At 35.6% G+C, this 19,172-nt stretch overlaps 1 protein-coding gene across 1 annotated transcript in view; it reads right to left on the reverse strand.

Moving 5' to 3' along the window:
• The window catches only part of CFTR (CF transmembrane conductance regulator), a 181,023-nt gene that overhangs the window by 73,680 nt on the left and 88,171 nt on the right, over positions 1–19,172 (reverse strand). Inside the window, exons 13-16 of the mRNA XM_068972401.1 lie at positions 11,220–11,314; positions 7,576–7,662; positions 5,193–5,919; positions 3,145–3,273 (exon numbers count right to left, since the gene is read on the reverse strand). Of these exons, the coding sequence (XP_068828502.1) occupies positions 3,145–3,273; positions 5,193–5,919; positions 7,576–7,662; positions 11,220–11,314 (1,038 nt within the window). The remainder of the gene's footprint in view (positions 1–3,144; positions 3,274–5,192; positions 5,920–7,575; positions 7,663–11,219; positions 11,315–19,172) is intronic.

Below are 19,172 nucleotides of genomic sequence, written 5' to 3' on the forward strand. Positions count from 1 at the left end.
TTTCCTACAAAAAGACAAATTTTTGCAATAATTGTGAGAGTTCAATTAATAATGGGAAGTCTAAAGCAATGGCACCCCACTCCAGTACTCTTGCCTGGAAATCCCATGGACGAAGGAGTCTGGTGGGCTGCAGTCCATGGGGTCACTAAGAGACGGACACGACTGAGCAACTTCACTTTCACTTTTCACTTTCATGCATTGGAGAAGGAAATGGCAACCCATTCCAGTGTTCTTGCCTGGAGAATCCCAGGGACGGGGGAGCCTGGTGGGCTGCTGTCTCTGAGGTCGCACAGAGTCGGACACGACTGAAGCGACGCAGCAGCAGCAGCAGCACACCACATTTACATCCTGTGTTATAGTTTGGATTCCAGCCTGAAGACAAAGGACCACTGTCATCTTGAGTAAGTGAGCTAATAATATTGTACATGTGCTCAGTGCTCAATGCTCAGTCACTAATTAATTAACTATATACTGTTTTGAAAGGTGTATAAGTTCAGCTCTATAGCTTTGCATGGGCAAGGGTCTTGTAAGTGAATATAAATCACTACCACATTCACAGAACCATTTTTTCTCATAAAACTAAAGACATTCAAGCAATGTTGATCTTCAATGAAAAGGTTCAAATTATTAACAAAGGGCTAGTTTGAGATTAAATGTGACACAGGAATGAGTTTCATTCACATTAATGCTGGTCATTTGGCATAACTGGCAGAGATTAATGAGGTAAATTAAAAATACATTTCAATGAAATTTGTTACTCATGTGAGAGTGTCAAGTTACTCAGCCCCATATTTTCATTAAAGCATAAAAGGAATTAATGAAAATTTTATTATATCTCTGCTGTGGACTTGTTCGCTTCAAATTAGCTTGAGCTTCATAATGATGATAGATGTTAAGGATATTAGTCAGAATAGCAACTAACATTTCTCACTGTGCCAAGCCCTACAGTAAGTGCTTTATAATCATCTCTTCACTCACAGAAATGACCTATGAAGCGGGTACTATTACAACCTCCATTTTATAGATGAGGAAACTGAGGCTCAAGAGAGGTTATCTAACTTGTTCAGTGTTAATAGTGTTAAAAACACAGAATTAAAATTCACAGCCAGGTCAGTCTGATTCCAGAGGTGGCACTCTGCTGTATTGTACCTCACATCCAGCCTCCATTTGTTTTATTAATGTAAAAATAATAGGAGAGCAAAAGATAAGATATCACCAAAACTCAAAGATCAAATGGAAACCAACACTTTATAGGTAAGTTCAGTTCAGTTCAGTCTCTCAGTCGTGTCTGACTCTTTGCAACCCCATGAATCACAGCACGCAGGGCCTCCCTGTCCATCACCAACTCCCGGAGTTCACTCAGACTCACGTCCATCGAGTCAGTGATGCCATCCAGCCATCTCATCCTCTGTCGGCCCCTTCTCCTCCCCCCCCCCAATCCCTCCCAGCATCAGAGTCTTTTCCAATGAGTCAACTCTTCACATGAGGTGGCCAAAGTACTGGAGTTTCAGCTTTAGCATTATTCCTTCCAAAGAAATCCCAGGGCTGATAGGTAAAGTGGTATATAAAACTTTTGGTATATACCTTTAGATATTTTCCACTACTTGGTCAGGGAAGGGTGATAACATTTTATGTAGACTTCTTAATTGAGGTTAGAAACAACCTAATAAGGCAACAGGAACTTCTCTGGTGGCTCAGTGGTAAAGATTCTGCCTGCCAATGCAGGAGATGCGGGTTCAATCCCGGAGTCAAAAAGATCCCTTCAAGGAGGAGATGACAACCCACTCTAGTATACTTGCCTGGGAAATCCCATAGACAGGGAAGCCTGGCGGGCTCCAGTCCATGGGGTCGCAAAAGAGTTGGACACGACTTAGTGACTAAACAAGAAGACAATGACGGAGTTTTAAGCTTTGGTTTTGTGTATGCATAGAACTATATGCGCTCAGGAGAGGCAATACTTCACCCAGGTCATATCTCCCCTGAAGGCAACCTGGGTCTTTATGTTGGACTCAGGCTCTACAGTGGGAGACAACCAGCAGTATCCTCTGAGATTTACCTAGTGTGGTCATACAAGGCTGAATCCAATCCAGATGTGTTTTCCAGTACCCACATAGTGTTCATTTGCTTGTTTTACTTTAACCAACAACCCACATTAAAAAAGCAGAAAATGTTTACAGGAAAAAAAGAAATCTGTATCTTCATCTTATGTTATTAAATAAGTTTGAGTGAAACTGATCCCAGATTTCCTTATGGAAAGCCATTGGCTGGTTTTGAGTTACAATTGCCTCCTTTAGACAATCAAAGGGTATTCTCCATCCTGCCTCAAAGCCACTTTACCGTAGACATCCTCTGCCAAGCCTCTTTTAACATTTAAGTAGCTCCTCCTGACCTAGAGAAAAACCTCATCTATCAACTAGATTCAGAAACCTCTTACCTGGTGCTGAACTGGCAATGTACTACCCCCTCTTTTATTTTAACCTGGTGATTTGATGTATCTCTTTTCCAGGGGCACGGTAAAGAGATCACAACGGTGGCGTGAAAACAAAAGAATTCTGAAGCAAATGGGTGATCTGAATCGTTGAAAGGCTTGTTTAAAATGGTTGCAAAGCCACTAATACATATTTATTTAATTTTGTGAGGAAGTAGTATTTTAAAGGTGGTGATTCATCATCAGCATATTTAATAATATTAGAATCAAATGAGTTTAAAATTTAGTACAAATAATTTTCTTTGTTAATTTCAATTCATACAGAATATTCTACTTTGAGGTTTTGAATCACTCCATTAAAAACTCTTCATATAGAAAATATGTGCTTAAGTATATTTTATATACTATGTATGAAGTAACAAAATAATTTTATAATATAAAATTACATATATACATATACACATATTTATGTATATGTATGGAGAAGGAATTGGCAACCCACTCCAGTAGTCTTGCCTGGGAAACCCATGGCCAGAGAAGCTTTGCAGGCTACAGTCCATAGGGTTGCAAAAAGTCAGACACAATTAAATCAACTTAGCACGCATGCACACATACAAGTATACATAAGTATACATGTGTGTACATATATATGTCCTCCCAAACTATTCCCAATTAACTTTAAATCACATTAATATGTTATAACAGAAAATTCTTACCTCAACCAGAAACACAACTAAGCACCAAATTAGCACAAACATTAAGCTCTTGTGGACGGTAATATATCGAAGGTATGTGTTCCAGGTAGTCACTGCTGGTATGTTCTCCACATCATCAAAAAAGCAATCCTATAAAAAAAAAAATCCTGGTTATTATAATGAGACAATATAATTTCAAACAACAATTGTGGTCTTATTTTGAATGTGAGGAAATAAAGAAATATTACTATCTAAAACTAAGTGAATTTCAATGAATATAAACCATTATGAATGACACATGCTATGTCACTTCACAGCCAGTAAAACTGGAGCAAGATAGCTTTCTGCAAAAATAAGAAACACTGCAATTCTTTAAACTGTGAACATAGTATCACTGACAATACAACTGTATTGTTTTTGGACAATTTTACTATTTTAATGCTTAACAGTGTCACATATTTTATCAATAAATGGTACTAGTGAATTGAAGCTTCCCAGAATCCCCCTGACTTAACTCTTTCCTTTGGGGGGAGGGGGTGGGGTCCATGGAATACAGTTTGGAATTTTGCCAGCTCTAGCGGTCTTACAATAGACCTGAAGCCTGCCTGATGCTTTTACATTTTGTAGTAGCTAGGATTCTCTTTCCGAACTATGACTTAAGTTATATAAATCTAACCCTCAGTCTTCATCTGTTATTTGAGAGCTATAGTTCAATAATTTGAAAGAGAGAAATTCCAGATATTTCAAACAGAAAGGATAGCTTTTTTATTACCAACAAAATTCACAGAAGAAGTGCTAGAACCTCAGAGAAAAGAACCCTATGAAATCAGAATATGGCACACTGGTTAGGTATAAAGATTTCTAAAGTCAAATAAACCTGGTTTTGATACTGGACTCTACCATTGCCCTCCTAGGAGGTGCTTGAATTCAGGCAGCTAAACTTTCCTAAAATTTAGTTTTCTTATCTGTAAATGAGGCTAATGACAGATCCCTTCTATTCTATGTTCATGGCACTAGAAGCGATCAACAAATACTATTATCAGTCAAAGTGATCATCTTTACCATTCAATTTATAGAATCCAGTTTGAGAAATTCATTCAGATTGATAATTACAACCATATAGATAAATTATCTTTCAGGAAACCTTTTTCAAAATATAGAAACACAAAGTAGGTACTTTAGAGATCACCTATTCTGTTCCCTCATTTAACAAAGAAGAAAACTTTGGCCCTGAGACATTAAATGACATGCGACTTGCCAAAGTTCACACTACTCTTAATTGATCTAAGCTATTAAACATATCAATTGATTATAACACTATTTCATCCAAGGCACTGAAGAAACTTTTCTAGTAAAACTAGAAAATGAAAACTTCCTCTTTCCTACTGCTTCCTATTGTAAGAAAGAAAGCATTTTATTCTTTAGAACTTCATATAAAATACTTTCTACCTGAAAGTTGGCAGTAGTATATGTTGAATTTCACAAACCTTCTTTAAAAGAAACCTGCCCAGAAATCCTATGTATAAAGCCAATTTAAAAGATGAAAAAGCTCAGGTTTAACTAAGTTCAGGCAAGACTGACGTATAAACCAGAAAATTAGTGCTGCTGAGAGCCTAGATGTATACATGCCTTAGAGAGGCTACCTGCATACAGAAACATTTTCAGGCTCTCAATAACTGAAGCTACTATTTGTTTATGTATTTATTTTCACTCCACCTCTTCCTACAGAGATTTTAAGGGGGTAATGAAACAAATTTATAATAATTCACAATTTTTCTAATTGATAATAATGATTATTACTGCTTAGAAAAGGAACCAATAATAGCCCTTGCTTTGACTTAACAATACATCTTATGGTAAGAGACAAAAGGAAATCCCAAAAGGAAATGGTTGATTCTTCTACATTTTGAAGTTGCTTACATAATACACATACTTTGGACTTTGGGGATCTTAAAAATAAACCTCATCCTAAACTCAAATTTAAGTAACTTTTGCTCTTTACTCTGTATTTCATTCCACTCTGTGGCCAAAAGAAAAAACCAAACACCACACTGATAATTTATACACACCCTTAAATCTTCTTCATTAATTTCTTCACTTATTTCCAAGCCAGTATCTTGAGATAACCGTCTTGAATATATATCTATTTCGGCTAAGCTTGCCTGAGGAGCCAGTGACATTTTTCGTGTGGATGTTGCTGTCTTTCGATGAATGCTTTGACCTTGGTTCACTGAGGAGCAGGTCATAAGGTTCAGAACTGACTGCCTCCTCCCTCCCAGAAATGTGGGGCCACTGTTGACTGCATTGCTCTGAGGCAGGATCCCCTCTCCAGGTTCAGAATGGGGAACTAAGGATAGTCTTCTCTCTAAAGGCTCATCAGAAGCTCCATCGATACCATTCATTTGTAATGAAGTCTTTTGTACAACTGAAAATTTCCTTATAGAGTTGATTGAATTGAGAATGGAGTTCTTCCTTTTTTCACCAAACTCTCCAGTCTGTTTAAAAGAAGGCTTTTTTGTTTCATTCCAGGACACAGAAGTATCTCCTTCTAATGAGAAACGCCGTAAAGTCTCGGTTATGATTGAGTTTCTTCGTTCTGCAGTAAACTGGTCGAAAGTGTCACATCCCATGAGCTTCGAGCTGAAGTCAGGCCGCTGATTTTGTAATTCAGAAAATGTACCATAGAAATAGATGCTACCTTCATGTAAAATTAATATTTTGTCAGCTTTCTTTAAGTGTTCCATTTTAGAAGTGACCAAAATCCTAGTTTTGTTAGCCATCAATTTACAGACACAGCTTTAAGAATATAAAAATATATAAATATTAATTTTATAAACATTTTATTACAATAGTATATGTATTATATTTTAACACTTTATTAATGTACTCCTATATATAACTTCTATTATAAAATGTTATTATTACACTTAAATAATTCTAAAAGTAAATATTCAATAGTAATTAAGTTGGTACTTCTTGATTAATTATGTCATGAAATACTGTGTTATTTAATTATTATAGTATGCTATACCACAAAGTTGAGTGTTAATGGACCTAAAATGAAATTAAATACCTGACATTAAATAAACATTTGACTTTGAACAAACTAGTTACCCTTTGGGCTGTGGTTGATTCATCTAGAAAATGAGAGAATCAGATGACCTTTAAGATTCCTTAGAGGCTATATTTCTACATGTCTTCTAAAATGTCAGAACTTTCTTGTTCTCTAAATTTTCTGCTCATTTTCTTTTATATTTTACGTTGACCACTAATTTAGTCTTCAAAGTTTATACCGTACAGCAGGACCTAACACATCAGAAAGTAACCATATGCCAATAAAAAGTTAATTTTAAACACCTTAAGACTAATTTGCTTGTTAAGAACACAACAATAACTGGAGAATTGTATAAGAAATCTCAACTTCCTCCAACAAAATTTCCCTCTTGTGTAGAATTAAATCCTGACTAGAACCATCTAAGGAAGACAAATTTCTTTAAGGCATTAAAACATTATATATTTTATAGAAAGAGCCATAATTCTAGACTACACTTTAACATACTGATACAACCAGCAAAGTTTATATTGGTAAGAAAGTGAAGTGAAGTCGCTCAGTCATGTCCAACTCTTTGCGACCCCACGGACTGTAGCCTATCAGGCCCCTCTGTCCTTGGGATTTTCTAGGAAAGAGTGCTGGAGTGGATTGCCGTTTCCTTCTCCATATTGGTAAGAAGGTATTTATAATTACAGGATTGTAAAAATGGTATCACAGGTATTAAATATAACCAAATTCTAGGAAAGGTGCTTCTAGGAATAATGTGGTAATTTAATACATACATACATCTACATCCTTACTGATTATTTTAAACTACTTCATAGTCTATAAAATCATTTTGGTACCTTAAAATCAACTCATATAACCAACTGCTTCTCTTAGAAACTTCACATACATTGAGCCCTAATGGGAGCTCCAAGAAAATGTACACCCCAAGCTCTGTGTGACTAAGAAAGAGGTTCTGAAGGAGGGATTGAGGTAGACGAATACTTAGAGCCTTCACCTATATTAAAACATCAAAACATTCAATTTCTTGGTTCCTTAAGACGTTTACTATCTAAGGAGTAAAATACACAAAAAAGTAAATAAAAAATTTGAGTATAACAATCAACTAAAATAATATAAGCTATGTCACAAGACAGTAATACTATCAAAACTCCATAGACAGTGACAGTTAAAGTACCAGCAATGGGAAAAATTGGTTCAGCATAAGGTGGACAGAAAAGTGAAGTGATCTTGACCATGGAGGGAAGATCAGACTTAAGCAGCTAAATTACATAATGCCACACTGAGTCACAGTGGTGGACCTTATTTCTCAAGGAATAATATGTAGCCTATGGTGGTATAGTCATTCTTTCTTGTCTCTTAGAATGAGTATTATAAAGTATTCAAGAACATACCTTTCAAATATTTCTTTCTCTGTTAAAACATCTAGATATCCAAAAGGGGAGTCTAATAGGTACAAATCAGCATCTTTGTATACTGCTCTAAAATAGAAAATGAAAATTAAATTAGATTCCTTCAATATTTACCATTTCATTTGGTGTAGATGATTTTAAGTAAATTTAAAAAGATAAGTCACATAGGATTTTTATAATTTTGCACAATACTCCAAAAACTTCTCAGGTCGTTTTGCTAAGTGTTAAGTGACATACACTTGCAAAAGTTACAAACTAAATCACACCATACATACAATTTTAAATATAGCCTTAAAAAAGAAAAAGGAAGAAAGAAAACCTTTCAACAATAGTACCTATTTACAGCAAGCACTATGCTATATGCTGGGAATAAAATGGTAACAATTGCACAAGCCCTGTTCTCAGCAATCTTGCATTTTGGTGGGGAAACAAAGAAAAGAGAATGTTTCAATCCTGTCAAGTGTCAGAGACAGCAACTAAATCTCAGCACGTAAGTGAAATTATTTTTTTTATTTTTTTCACTGTTGACTGTTACCAATAAACCGATAGCAGTACTGTGACAACAGTATGATTGATATTGCTCTTTGCTCCTTATAGTCCTAATTTATGGACCATACTCATAAAAGTTCCACAAAAGTGCAGGATGCAAAATTTGTAATAACAATGTATACCCACATTATTTTATATCCTAACTTAAAAAATAAAATTTTATGAGCAAGTAAAATCTTCATTAAGTTCACCTTAGGGCAGTAATAAAATGAAGATATGTTCCTATATGAATGGAAATGAGGTAATTTCTTCATAACGTCTAAATTTCTCAACTGTGGTTGTGAGTAATCCTATACCTATACCAACCACATACAATTCAGTCTTTACATGTAATTCTGAAAAAAAGAAACTATGTTTAGTCAGCAGGTAACTAAGAGAAATAAAATAATTAAAAACAGAAATGGCAAAAAGTCAAAGCAAAATCTAGAAGGACATTGGCAATGCAAATTACTTTTGAAAACAACATTCAGGAACTAGATAAAAGACCCCCAACAAAATGTACCCTCAAGAGCTTTCTTCCCATACTCAATTCTTCTCTCTCTCTCCTTCACATTTACAACCAGGTGCTCAGTCACTTCAGTCGTGTCCAACTCTTTGTGACCCCCATGGACCTCAGCCTGCCAGGCTTCTCTGTCCATGGGATTCTCCAGGCAAGAATACTGGAGTGGTTGCCATCTCCTTCTCCAGGGAATATTCCCAACCCAGGGATCAAACACAGGTCTCCTGAGTCTCCTGCATTGCAAGCATATTCTTTATCTGCTGAGCCACCAGGGAAGCCCCATTTATGACCACAGTTTCTTAAGAGGTTAGAAATAACATACGCATCATCCAAAACTGGTCAATACATGACACATTCAGATCAGAAGAGCAATAAACAACTATTTTCTTTAATGCTGCAAACTGTATTTTATAATAAAACTGAATCTTCAACTGGTAAATACAGACTCAATTCTATGCTAAAGTTTGAAGCCATATAGCATGTTTTCCTAAATTTGAAATGAAATGTTTAACACAGTCTTACTTTGGCTCACAGATTAATCAACTTTCCTTTACTTAGAAGCCATTATTTTGTCTGTGAATCACTCATATCTATATAAGGGCTACATAGATATATTGGGCTTGCCTGGTGGCTCAGTCAGTAAAGAATCTACCTGCCAATGCAGGAGACACTGGTTCAACCCCTGGATGGGAAAGATCCCCTGGAGGAGTAAATGGCAACTCTCTCCAGCATTCCTACATGGAGAATCCCATGGACAGAAGAGTCTGGTGGGCTACAGTCCACGGGGTTGCAAAAGAGTTGGACACATCATTGCAACTACACATCACTGATTTATTACTTGACGTTGTAATCCCAAAGTCGAGTCGTGGTTTAATGTAAAGTCAAGATGACCTGATTCAAACTGTAACTCTACCATTTCGCAGTGTGGCTTTTGGCAAGTTAAGATCTAACCACCTCAATTACCTAATGATCTCTTCCATAAAAAGTGGAGAGAACAATTCTTTTTTGGCAGAGTAATATGCGGATTAAGTAAAATTACACATGTACTCACGCACACCCCACCCAGAATAGTACTAGGCAATTGTAGGTGCTCAGTGAGTGAGTTTCCTGTCCCAGCTTTTGGAAACATGAGAAAATAAGGGGGAGAGAGGCCAAAATATCAGTAAGTCATTGTGATTTCTTGTTAATAACTTCAGCGACACAGTAAGAAGAATTTTATTCAAATAAACCTGGAGAAACATTTAATATTCCACATCATCAATATTTTTTAAACTGAATGTTATATTTTAACCACAAATTAACTTATATATATAGATATATATATATAAATACACACACACACACACTTCTCTTTGACAGCTCAAAATGCTTAGACCAAGAATGTCTCTACTAAGAGACCACCATACCCTGCACAATATTAGATATGCTTGTCCCATTTATTTTTCTTTGAAGATTACACACTTTAAGCTTAAGTACATCATCTGCCCTGCTATTTCTGTTGTGAGATTAATTAGTTATATTGAAAATTTTGAAAATTTATGTTTATCTAAGATGGGGAAACAGTGGAAACAGTGTCAGACTTTATTTTTCTGGGCTCCAAAATCACTGCAGATGGTGATTGCAGCCATGAAATTAAAAGACGCTTACTCCTTGGAAGGAAAGTTATGACCAACCTAGATAGCATATTAAAAAGCAGAGACATTACTTTGTCAACAAAGGTCCATCTAGTCAAGGCTATGGTTTTTCCAGTGGTCATGTATGGATGTAAGAGTTGGACTATAAAGAAAGCTAAGTGCCAAAGAATTAATGCTTTTGAACTGTGGTGTTGGAGAGTACCCTTTAGAGTCCCTTGGACTGCTAGGAGATCCAACCAGTTTATTCTAAAGGAGATCAGTCCTGGGTGTTCATTGGAAGGACTGATGTTGAAGCTGAAACTCCAGTACTTTGGCCACCTCATGCAAAGAGTTGACTCATTTGAAAAGACCCTGATCTTGGGAAAGATTGAGGGCAGGAGGAGAAGGGGACAACAGAGGATGAGATGGTTGGATGACATCACACACTCAATGGACGTGGGTTTGGGTGGACTCCGGGAGTTGGTGATGGACAGGGAGGCCTGGTGTGCTGTGGTTCGTGGGGTCACAAAGAGTCGGACACAACTGAGCAACTGAACTGAACTGAACTGACACCAAGAAACAAAACCAGCAGCCTGGAGCAGGTGTGTACATTTGGGGATACGGTGAGCAGGGAACTGTCTGAAGGACTAAATAAAAGTATGCATCTTCTCTTCCCTGTGCTAGGCAGAATATTAGGGTTTTCCATTTGTAGGGAATCATAAGGCAAACAAACATATACACGCTAACAAAAGGGTATGCATCTTTAAAAAGCCATGAGCTTTATCAGATATAAATACTATATCACTATCTATAGTTCTGAAAGGTTAGTCTTAACCCGCTAGTTATAAGATCCTGGGTATTTTTTCAGTTACAGAAACAGGATATAAAGAAACAGAGAACTATCTATAATGTTTTACACTCATTTATACAACAAATGCTTGCTGGACCAATAAGCAGAAATTTACCTTGCTAAAGAAATTCTTGCTCGCTGACCTCCACTCAGTGTGATTCCACCTTCTCCAAGAACTATGTTGTCTTTCTCTGAAAACTTGGAGATGTCCTATTATCAAAAATAGAAAGTTAGGAAAAAAGAAAAAAATAGAAAGTTAGACTTGTCAGTGTGTCAGATCTGAATTTAAAAGGTACATTTTCCTTCAAATGTAACCATATATCAGACTTCCATTTTAACCACAGCAGAAACTGTGAACACCACATCTCAGCTATTTCAAATGCATTTCAATTGGTTAAAAAATTGCTGAAATTTCATAAATAAGTTTTTCTTCAATTTTCCAATTGCTATTTATGATCATTAAATAAGAACTGGAAAATATAAAAAGTAAAGCATATGCAAATCTGATATGTAAAGGTGTGCCATCCACTGACCATTGCAAAAACCCAGTGCTATTAACATGCTAACATGCACTTCCTTCCAATCTAAATCCACTCTTTTAAAAGGAAATCCCCGAAGATGAATAAACCTCCTAATAAGGAAACAAAAAGAATATCATTTACATCTCCCTGCAGTATCTAAGCATACTCAGTGGATGACCATGAGTACAAGGCATCTCCTTTCCACATTTCTCTCACCTACTCCCCCCTGAAACAACACAGCTCTCTTCCTCATCCAACCTCCCACCTCATCCTTCTGTCCTCTCCCCATCTACTCTGCCTCTCCTGTCACCTCCCTGCCGCATGTGTCCTTTCTTCAGTTCATCAGATTTTCTGCAGCAACAACCATGCTAGACATTCTAAAAGATAAGAATTTATAAGAAACTGTGTTCAAATTGCTGGCATTGTAAGCCTAACTCAGAAGATAAGCCATAATTCTGAAGAAAGCTAGAAAACATCCCAAAGAATCAATTAACCTTTTTAAGCTAAAACAATACACAGTTAATTGGCAAATTAATTCTTCTGAATATAGAAGTATTATAAAGTAGGGAGAAAATGCTAGAAGGCTTTCCGGAACAGATGAAGTTTGCCCTGAGGCTTGAGAATGAGAAGAGTCAGGTGAATAGTATTCAGGTGCTCAGTGGTAAAGAATCTGCTTGCCAATACAAGAGACACAAATTCAATCCCGGATTGGGAAGATCCCGTAAAGAAGAAAATGGTAATCCACTCCAGTATCCTTGCCTGGGAAATCCCATGGACAGAGGAGCCTGGCAGGCTACAGTCCAGGGCTGCAAAAGAGTTGAACACGACTTCGCACCTAACCAACAACAATTCTGACTTTAGCTCAAAACAAGGTCTTTGCCTTTTCTTTTCTCATCCCCATATAATTTCTCTTTTCTTTTGTCACTACCTTCTTCTCTCTTAAAAATACTCTCCAAGTCTTTTTTCTTTCACAACCCAAAAGTAGTTCATCTGTTCTCCTTGATCTGACACTAACATTATCTATATTTAAACTGCCAAAATGTTTACTTTTATTGTTTCTGTTATCTACCACATGAAAGTTAAATAAAACTTCATATACAAAACTATAAATTTATAGCTGGTAAATTCATAAATAATCATTTATATTATGAACTAGCTTGCAGCTCCTGTAGGCTGAAATCATGCCAGCCACTGCCTCCAAGGAACTGCTGTTGTCAATACTCTTGACCTAAGAGGACCAGACATGATTTTTTTTTTTTTAATGTGGTTAAAAAAAAAACACTGACATGTAAGAGAAGATACAGCAGGACCCAGGGGTGCTGGCTACTCGGGCACTGGAGGAGACCACTGAGACCCATATAGCACTGCAGTGAGCAGGACCTTCCATAGTTAGAAGACCCAGGAAAACAAGTGCTTCATTTCTTTCTACTGGACCAAATTTTTTTGGTTCAACTTATGAACCAGACCACATACCTATGATTCCATCCAAATTACAAGGATTGCAGCTACATTCCACACCCCTGTTTTAAGTCAGTCTTGCTGAAGGAGCACACCCAGGAGCACCTCGACCTTGAAGCCTTACCTAAGCTGTTCTACGCAGCACATCCTCAGCCCTCGATCTAGAGCAATTGGTGAAACAACTCACAGGTGTATTTCTTCTCTACTGTACCATCTTTCCCTTACCCGTATTCCATTCCCTTTTAGAAAATTAAATCTTTTAGGGGAAAAAAATGAGTACTTTTTCATATATGAATAAATTGAGTGTAGGCTTTTGTAAAGGAGGCACATTTTCTAACACAATCTGAAAAAGCCAGAGGTTGCCAAAATTATTGGAGCTTATTTATTTTTTCCAAATTTGAATAATACAGTTTTAGTTAAATCAGATAAAATTTATAATTTTTAAAATTTAGAGATATCAGTAGTTATCTTGATGGTATGATTGTAACACAATTATAGATTTGGAGGGTGCAGAATCCTAGCCCAGTGCAAAAATTTAACAAAGATTTGTGGCATGAAGGAAGGAAAGACGAGTGAATGGAGGAAGGGAAGGTAAACACATATTAAGCTACAAAGAGGTAAATATAAGAAAAAGAAAATGAAGGTGTACAGGGAAAGAAAGAAAATGGGGAAAAGAATAATTGTCAGAAGAAGCAGGTATCAATAGGACAAAGCGGGAAGATAGTGGCAGCATAAAGACAAGAAAAATGAAGGGGAAGATAGGAAATGATAGAAGACAAGGAACCATAGCTGACACTTTAGCAAATATCCCTGGTGAATTCGAATGTCCAAAGAATACAAATGCAATTTATTACAATAATTTTCTTAAGACAATATATAAGAGATTGTTTCAGCCAAATATCTCTCACAGGAGCCTGTAATACTCATCCTTTCAACAAGCCAAGGAAATAGGAGGGAGAAGGAAACTGAAAAATCTCTTCCTTCTTTCCTACATGAACAGGCTGAAACAGAACACTAGAGAAAGAAATCAGAAGATCCTCAAGTGAGCTCAAGCTTTTCACACTCAGACTGAATGGAATATCATCAAATTCCTCCAAAAAAGACCAGAACTAGCACTTTCTTTGAGTACCACTCCTCAAATCCTGACTTGGAGCTGGTCCAGGGAAAGGAGTAAATGCATTAAGAAAGGAAAGTAAATGCATTAAGATTTAAGGAAGGAACTGCTTAAATGGTTTCTTGGTATCAAGTTAATCTATTTCAATTATAATACAAGCTACTGTTTCCTTTTTATTTTCAGAACAGTATCAAATTTTAAGCTCCTATGACAGTGAACTCTGCCCTGTGCCTGGGATGCTCAGCACTCTGTCAGTAAGCCATGCCTGCATCCCTGGGATGCCCAGGCCTGCCTGGAATGATGCCTGGTGAGTCAGTCACCTTCTTTAGTCTGGCTTAGACAGAATGGGATTTCTCAGTGTGAAACTTACACTCATACTTGGGAGAATTTCCAGGCTGGCTGCATTCTTGGAAAATGCCATGAAGAAATGAAGCATCCTTGCCCCCAGGTCACTGGTGAGCTGAAATCTGAATGATGTTTGTGGTGCCCATTTAGAAAGCAGTTAGGATGTCATGTAAACCATGCTAGAGGTGACTGTTCAATAAGGAACAAAGCTGGAATACTCAACTGGATGGCATGGGATTCAGGATTTGAACCCTGGTCTATAAACTATTGTGAAATCTCAGTTACTTAACAGCTTTGTAATTTAATTCCCCTAACCATAACCTGGGTGCAAATATAGCCCATCTTTTATAAAAGTGCTCAGCATGAGAATTAGAAATATGGCATGTACAAAGAAATTCAATAAATATAAATAAAAGAGATGAAATGTGCCAATCTAAGTGGAATATTTTTAATTCTAAAACAAAGCTTAAAACAAAACAGAAAATATGAATAGCAACATTGATCACAGAACACAGTGACCTATTTTCCAGCTGTTTCCATTAATAACTAGATTAAGTAGCTTTGGGCAAGTCTCTTCTGTCCTTCAGTTCTCCATCTATACAAGGGGATAATAGTACCTTCCCTTAACAGGTTCAAAAATTTGAAGTAATTTAACACAAAGAGCTTGGTCCATAAATCACACTCAAACACTGGTGATGTACAGTTTTAGAATGAGATGTTTACCAATGATTTGTATACATCATTCATTTCCATTTGGTCTTGAATAAAATGTTCACCTGATGTAATACTATACCCCACTCTCCTACTAAAGGAAAAGCAAATTCTAATTAGTCTGAAAATATAGCCTTTATTCATATTATCATAAAAATGTACAAGGGATAATGCAGGGGAAAAGAACTGGACTGAGAATTGGAAGTCCTATGTTCAAGTCCTAACTTTGTATGTCTTCACCAAGTGTACTTTTGTTGAGGTTGCTATGTACACGGTCACATATTTTGAAACTTAAAGTTCAAGGTTCTTAAGAGTGACACCATATTCTTAAGAGTGACACCAGATTAGATCTAGATACTTTCCAAATGCCACCACTTTGAAGAAGGCTGTTTAATTTTACTTAACATTTTGTTGTTGCTTAGTCGCTATGTCCCATTCTCTCACGACCCTATGGACTATATGGTCTGCCAGGCCCTTCTGTCCATGGGATTTCTCAGGCAAGAATACTGGAGCAGGTTGTCATTTCCTTCTCCAGGGGATCTATCCATGCTATACTGTGCTATGATAGTTTTATTCATCTTATTATCTCCTCAATATAAAATAATCAAGGGGGGCCTAGGGAAGGTCAATTCTTTACCTCCTCTTTTCCAAGAAATGTTTTCACACTTTTAGGATGATTCTGTAGTATCTGATTTGCAATTTCCACTATCATATGTTTTTAGCAGTACAAATAAACAAGACGACTATTTTTAAGCCCCCACATTTTTCTGCTAATTAACTAAGATACTACTAAATGAAGAACACCTAGTTAGACAAATACTTTAGCAATCAACACTACAGTAACCTTCTTCATGAGTCAACATCAGAATTCTATAAGAAAATAGATGGACATAAGCTGCTTTCAAGGAAAGCAGCTCGAATTCACTTGTCCAAATTTTTTTGCAATCTGGACTAGACTGGACTGGAAGTGTAAGATTTTGTATTTCAAATTATATAGTTCTATCAAGTGTTCCATGACCTTTCCTGGCTTTTGATACCAAAAAAAAAAAAAAAACCTGATAAAACCATTGTACATAAATCATTGAGATTTTGTGATTTTATTTCTATAAGATATATTCTCATGAGTAGGATAGCTTGGCCATAGGTACCTCTTCTTTCTTTTTAAGAGAGGCTATTGCCAGAATCCTTTACAAAACAACATCTAAATGTTATACTTCCAAAGTTACAGTTTCCCCAGCAAGATCTGAGTACCCTTTGCCTCCAATCATCACCTACAATAGCTATTATGTTTATACAAGGTATGAGATAAGAATCTAGTCTTATTTTCTTTTACTATTATAGTAAACATGATTTATTAAATAAATGATGTTTCCAATTACTTTACATATCATCTATAATCATCTCACATTTCCAAAGATCTACTTCAGGACTATTTGGTTCCTTCTATTTCTATAATAATATTCTGCTGAGTTTTTGGTGTTTAGGTTTTTTAATGGCTTTAAGTAAGATTTAATACGTGACAAAGCACAATCCTTCTTCATAAATTGTGGTCTCTTTTTGCTCAGTCTCCTATATAATAGTATTAACAATAATAACAATGTAAGTAAGAATGCTAATAACAGCTAATGTATATTGAATGTTTACCAGGTATCAGGTACTATTTTAAGTCCTTTATGAGTATTAACTTTTTTAATGCTCATCACAATCCTATCCCCCTTAAAAATATGAGAAAATTCCAAGTTAGTAAAGGTAAATGTCATTCCAAAGATAACACACCCAAAAAACAACAGAGTCAGGATTCAAACTAAGGTAATTTGTCTATAAAGTGTGGACTCTAAACTCCTTTTGGTATTTCCTCCCACATGAAATATACTTTAGTAAAATCCTGAAAATAATCTTATTCAGATGTATTTGCAATTTCATTAAATATACACATAAGTTTGAGTGCAATTTGCATCTTAGGATGCTGCTGGTGCTACTCACTCGCTGCAGTCGTGTCTGACTCTGTGTGACCTATGCACCGGAGCCCACCAGGTTCATCTGTCTGTGGGAGTCTCCAGGCAAGAACAGTGGAGTGGGTTGCCATGCACTCACTCCTCCAAGGGATCTTCCCAACCCAGGGATCGAACCCACAGCTCTCCTGTCTCCTGCACTGTCGGCGGGGTTCCTCACCACTAGCACCATCTGGGAAGACCCTCTTAGGATGCTACCTCTTATTAAAAATCATGATCTTTTGATTAATTCAGTTCTTGTTTTAGATCTTTCAATAAGATCTTCTGATCTTCTATATACATGTTCTGTAAATTTCCTATTAAATTTATGCTTAAGTATTTTATCATTTTCTACTAGTGTGAATTGAAGAGCTTTTTATTTCCATTTCGAGATTGTTGCTGCTAACATAGAGAAGAGCTAATTATTTTTATATGCTTATCTACTATTCAGCCATCTTATCATATTCCTTTATCAATTCTTGCAGAGTTTTGCTCTCTGCTTTTGTTAGAATCTCTTGGGGGTTTTTTAGGTGAACATTTTTTTTTCAGAAACATGTAATGTTCTTTTTTTAAGACAAACAATTAAATTTTACCATTTAAAATAATGCTTACTTTGGAATGTTTGGTTAAAAAAAGTTATGAAGTTTTTTAAAATGAAGTTTTCTTCTATTCTTACTTTGAATTTTTATTACAAATCACTGCTAAATTTATGTAAGACTCTTTTAGCATCCACTGACCTTGTTACATGGTTTTCTTCATTGTCAATATACAATTTATTAATATATCATATTTATAGATTGTTTATTTTGATCCACTCATATTTCTATTCATGAATCTTGCTTGATCATCTTTTCATACTATGCTGAATTCTATTTATTAATACTTTATTTAATAGTATTTTATTTAAATATCTATATTTCTAAGTATGATTAACTAGTCTTTTTTATATAACTTTTCAGATTTTGATACAAATATTCTCACTTAAGAAAATGAAGAGTTTTTCATTTTTGTCTATAATTTGGTATAGTTTAAATAATATAGGAAGTTATGCTATTAAAGGTGAAATACAATCCAGCTATGCAATTATCTACTGATAGTGTCTTTTTAAGTAATACACACTGAACTATCTTTACAGTGATAATCTGTCTAGTCAAGGTTTTTTTGTTTCTTTCTTCAATTTTGATCATTTGTATTTCCTTAATCATCCAGTTCCTCTAAGTTTTAAATCTGTGTCAACAGAATTGCATTAACTTTTAATAATAATTTTAATCTTGCTCATATTTTTGCTTAAGGTTCCTTGTTATTCCTAATACTGTAAGTCTTTTCTTTACTACAAATAAGGGTAGATTCAACAATTTTATTGGTCTTTTCAAATAACTGGCTTTAGGAATTATATTAAGTCTTTCAATTCTCTGTTGGTTTTCTCCTTCATTAAATTAAATTTTGATCATCACTTACTCCCTAAGTTTTAACTTTTTATTTAGTTCCTTCTTTAAAATTCTCAAGAAAAATATAAATTTTGTGTATTTTTAGCCTTGTTTCTTAATAATAAAGGTATTTAGAGCTAAAAATCTTCTACTGAGTGTAGTTATGTTCTACAGATTGTTATATGAAGCATTCTAGGTTTCAAATAATTTATAGCCAGTCAGGAGATTTTACCTTTCCAAGTATTTGTTTTCAACTTACCTGGCTTGCTGCTGCTACTGCTGCTGCTAAGTTGCTTCAGTATTATATCTAAATAAATGTAATTTTTAGCAAGCATAACTAACATGTTTTGTCATTCTCATTAGAACCTATGACTTAAGAAGAAGCTAAGCAACTATAAAAAAAAAGAGAAAAAGAAAAAAGTTTGAGTGGAAGAAGAGTAATATTAGAAGGTCTTACATGTATTTCCTAAAATTTTAATGGATTTTTACAGATCTTCAATA

This window comes from Capricornis sumatraensis, chromosome 5, assembly GCF_032405125.1.
Source record: "Capricornis sumatraensis isolate serow.1 chromosome 5, serow.2, whole genome shotgun sequence".
In the NCBI taxonomy this organism is placed as follows: Eukaryota; Metazoa; Chordata; class Mammalia; order Artiodactyla; family Bovidae; genus Capricornis; species Capricornis sumatraensis.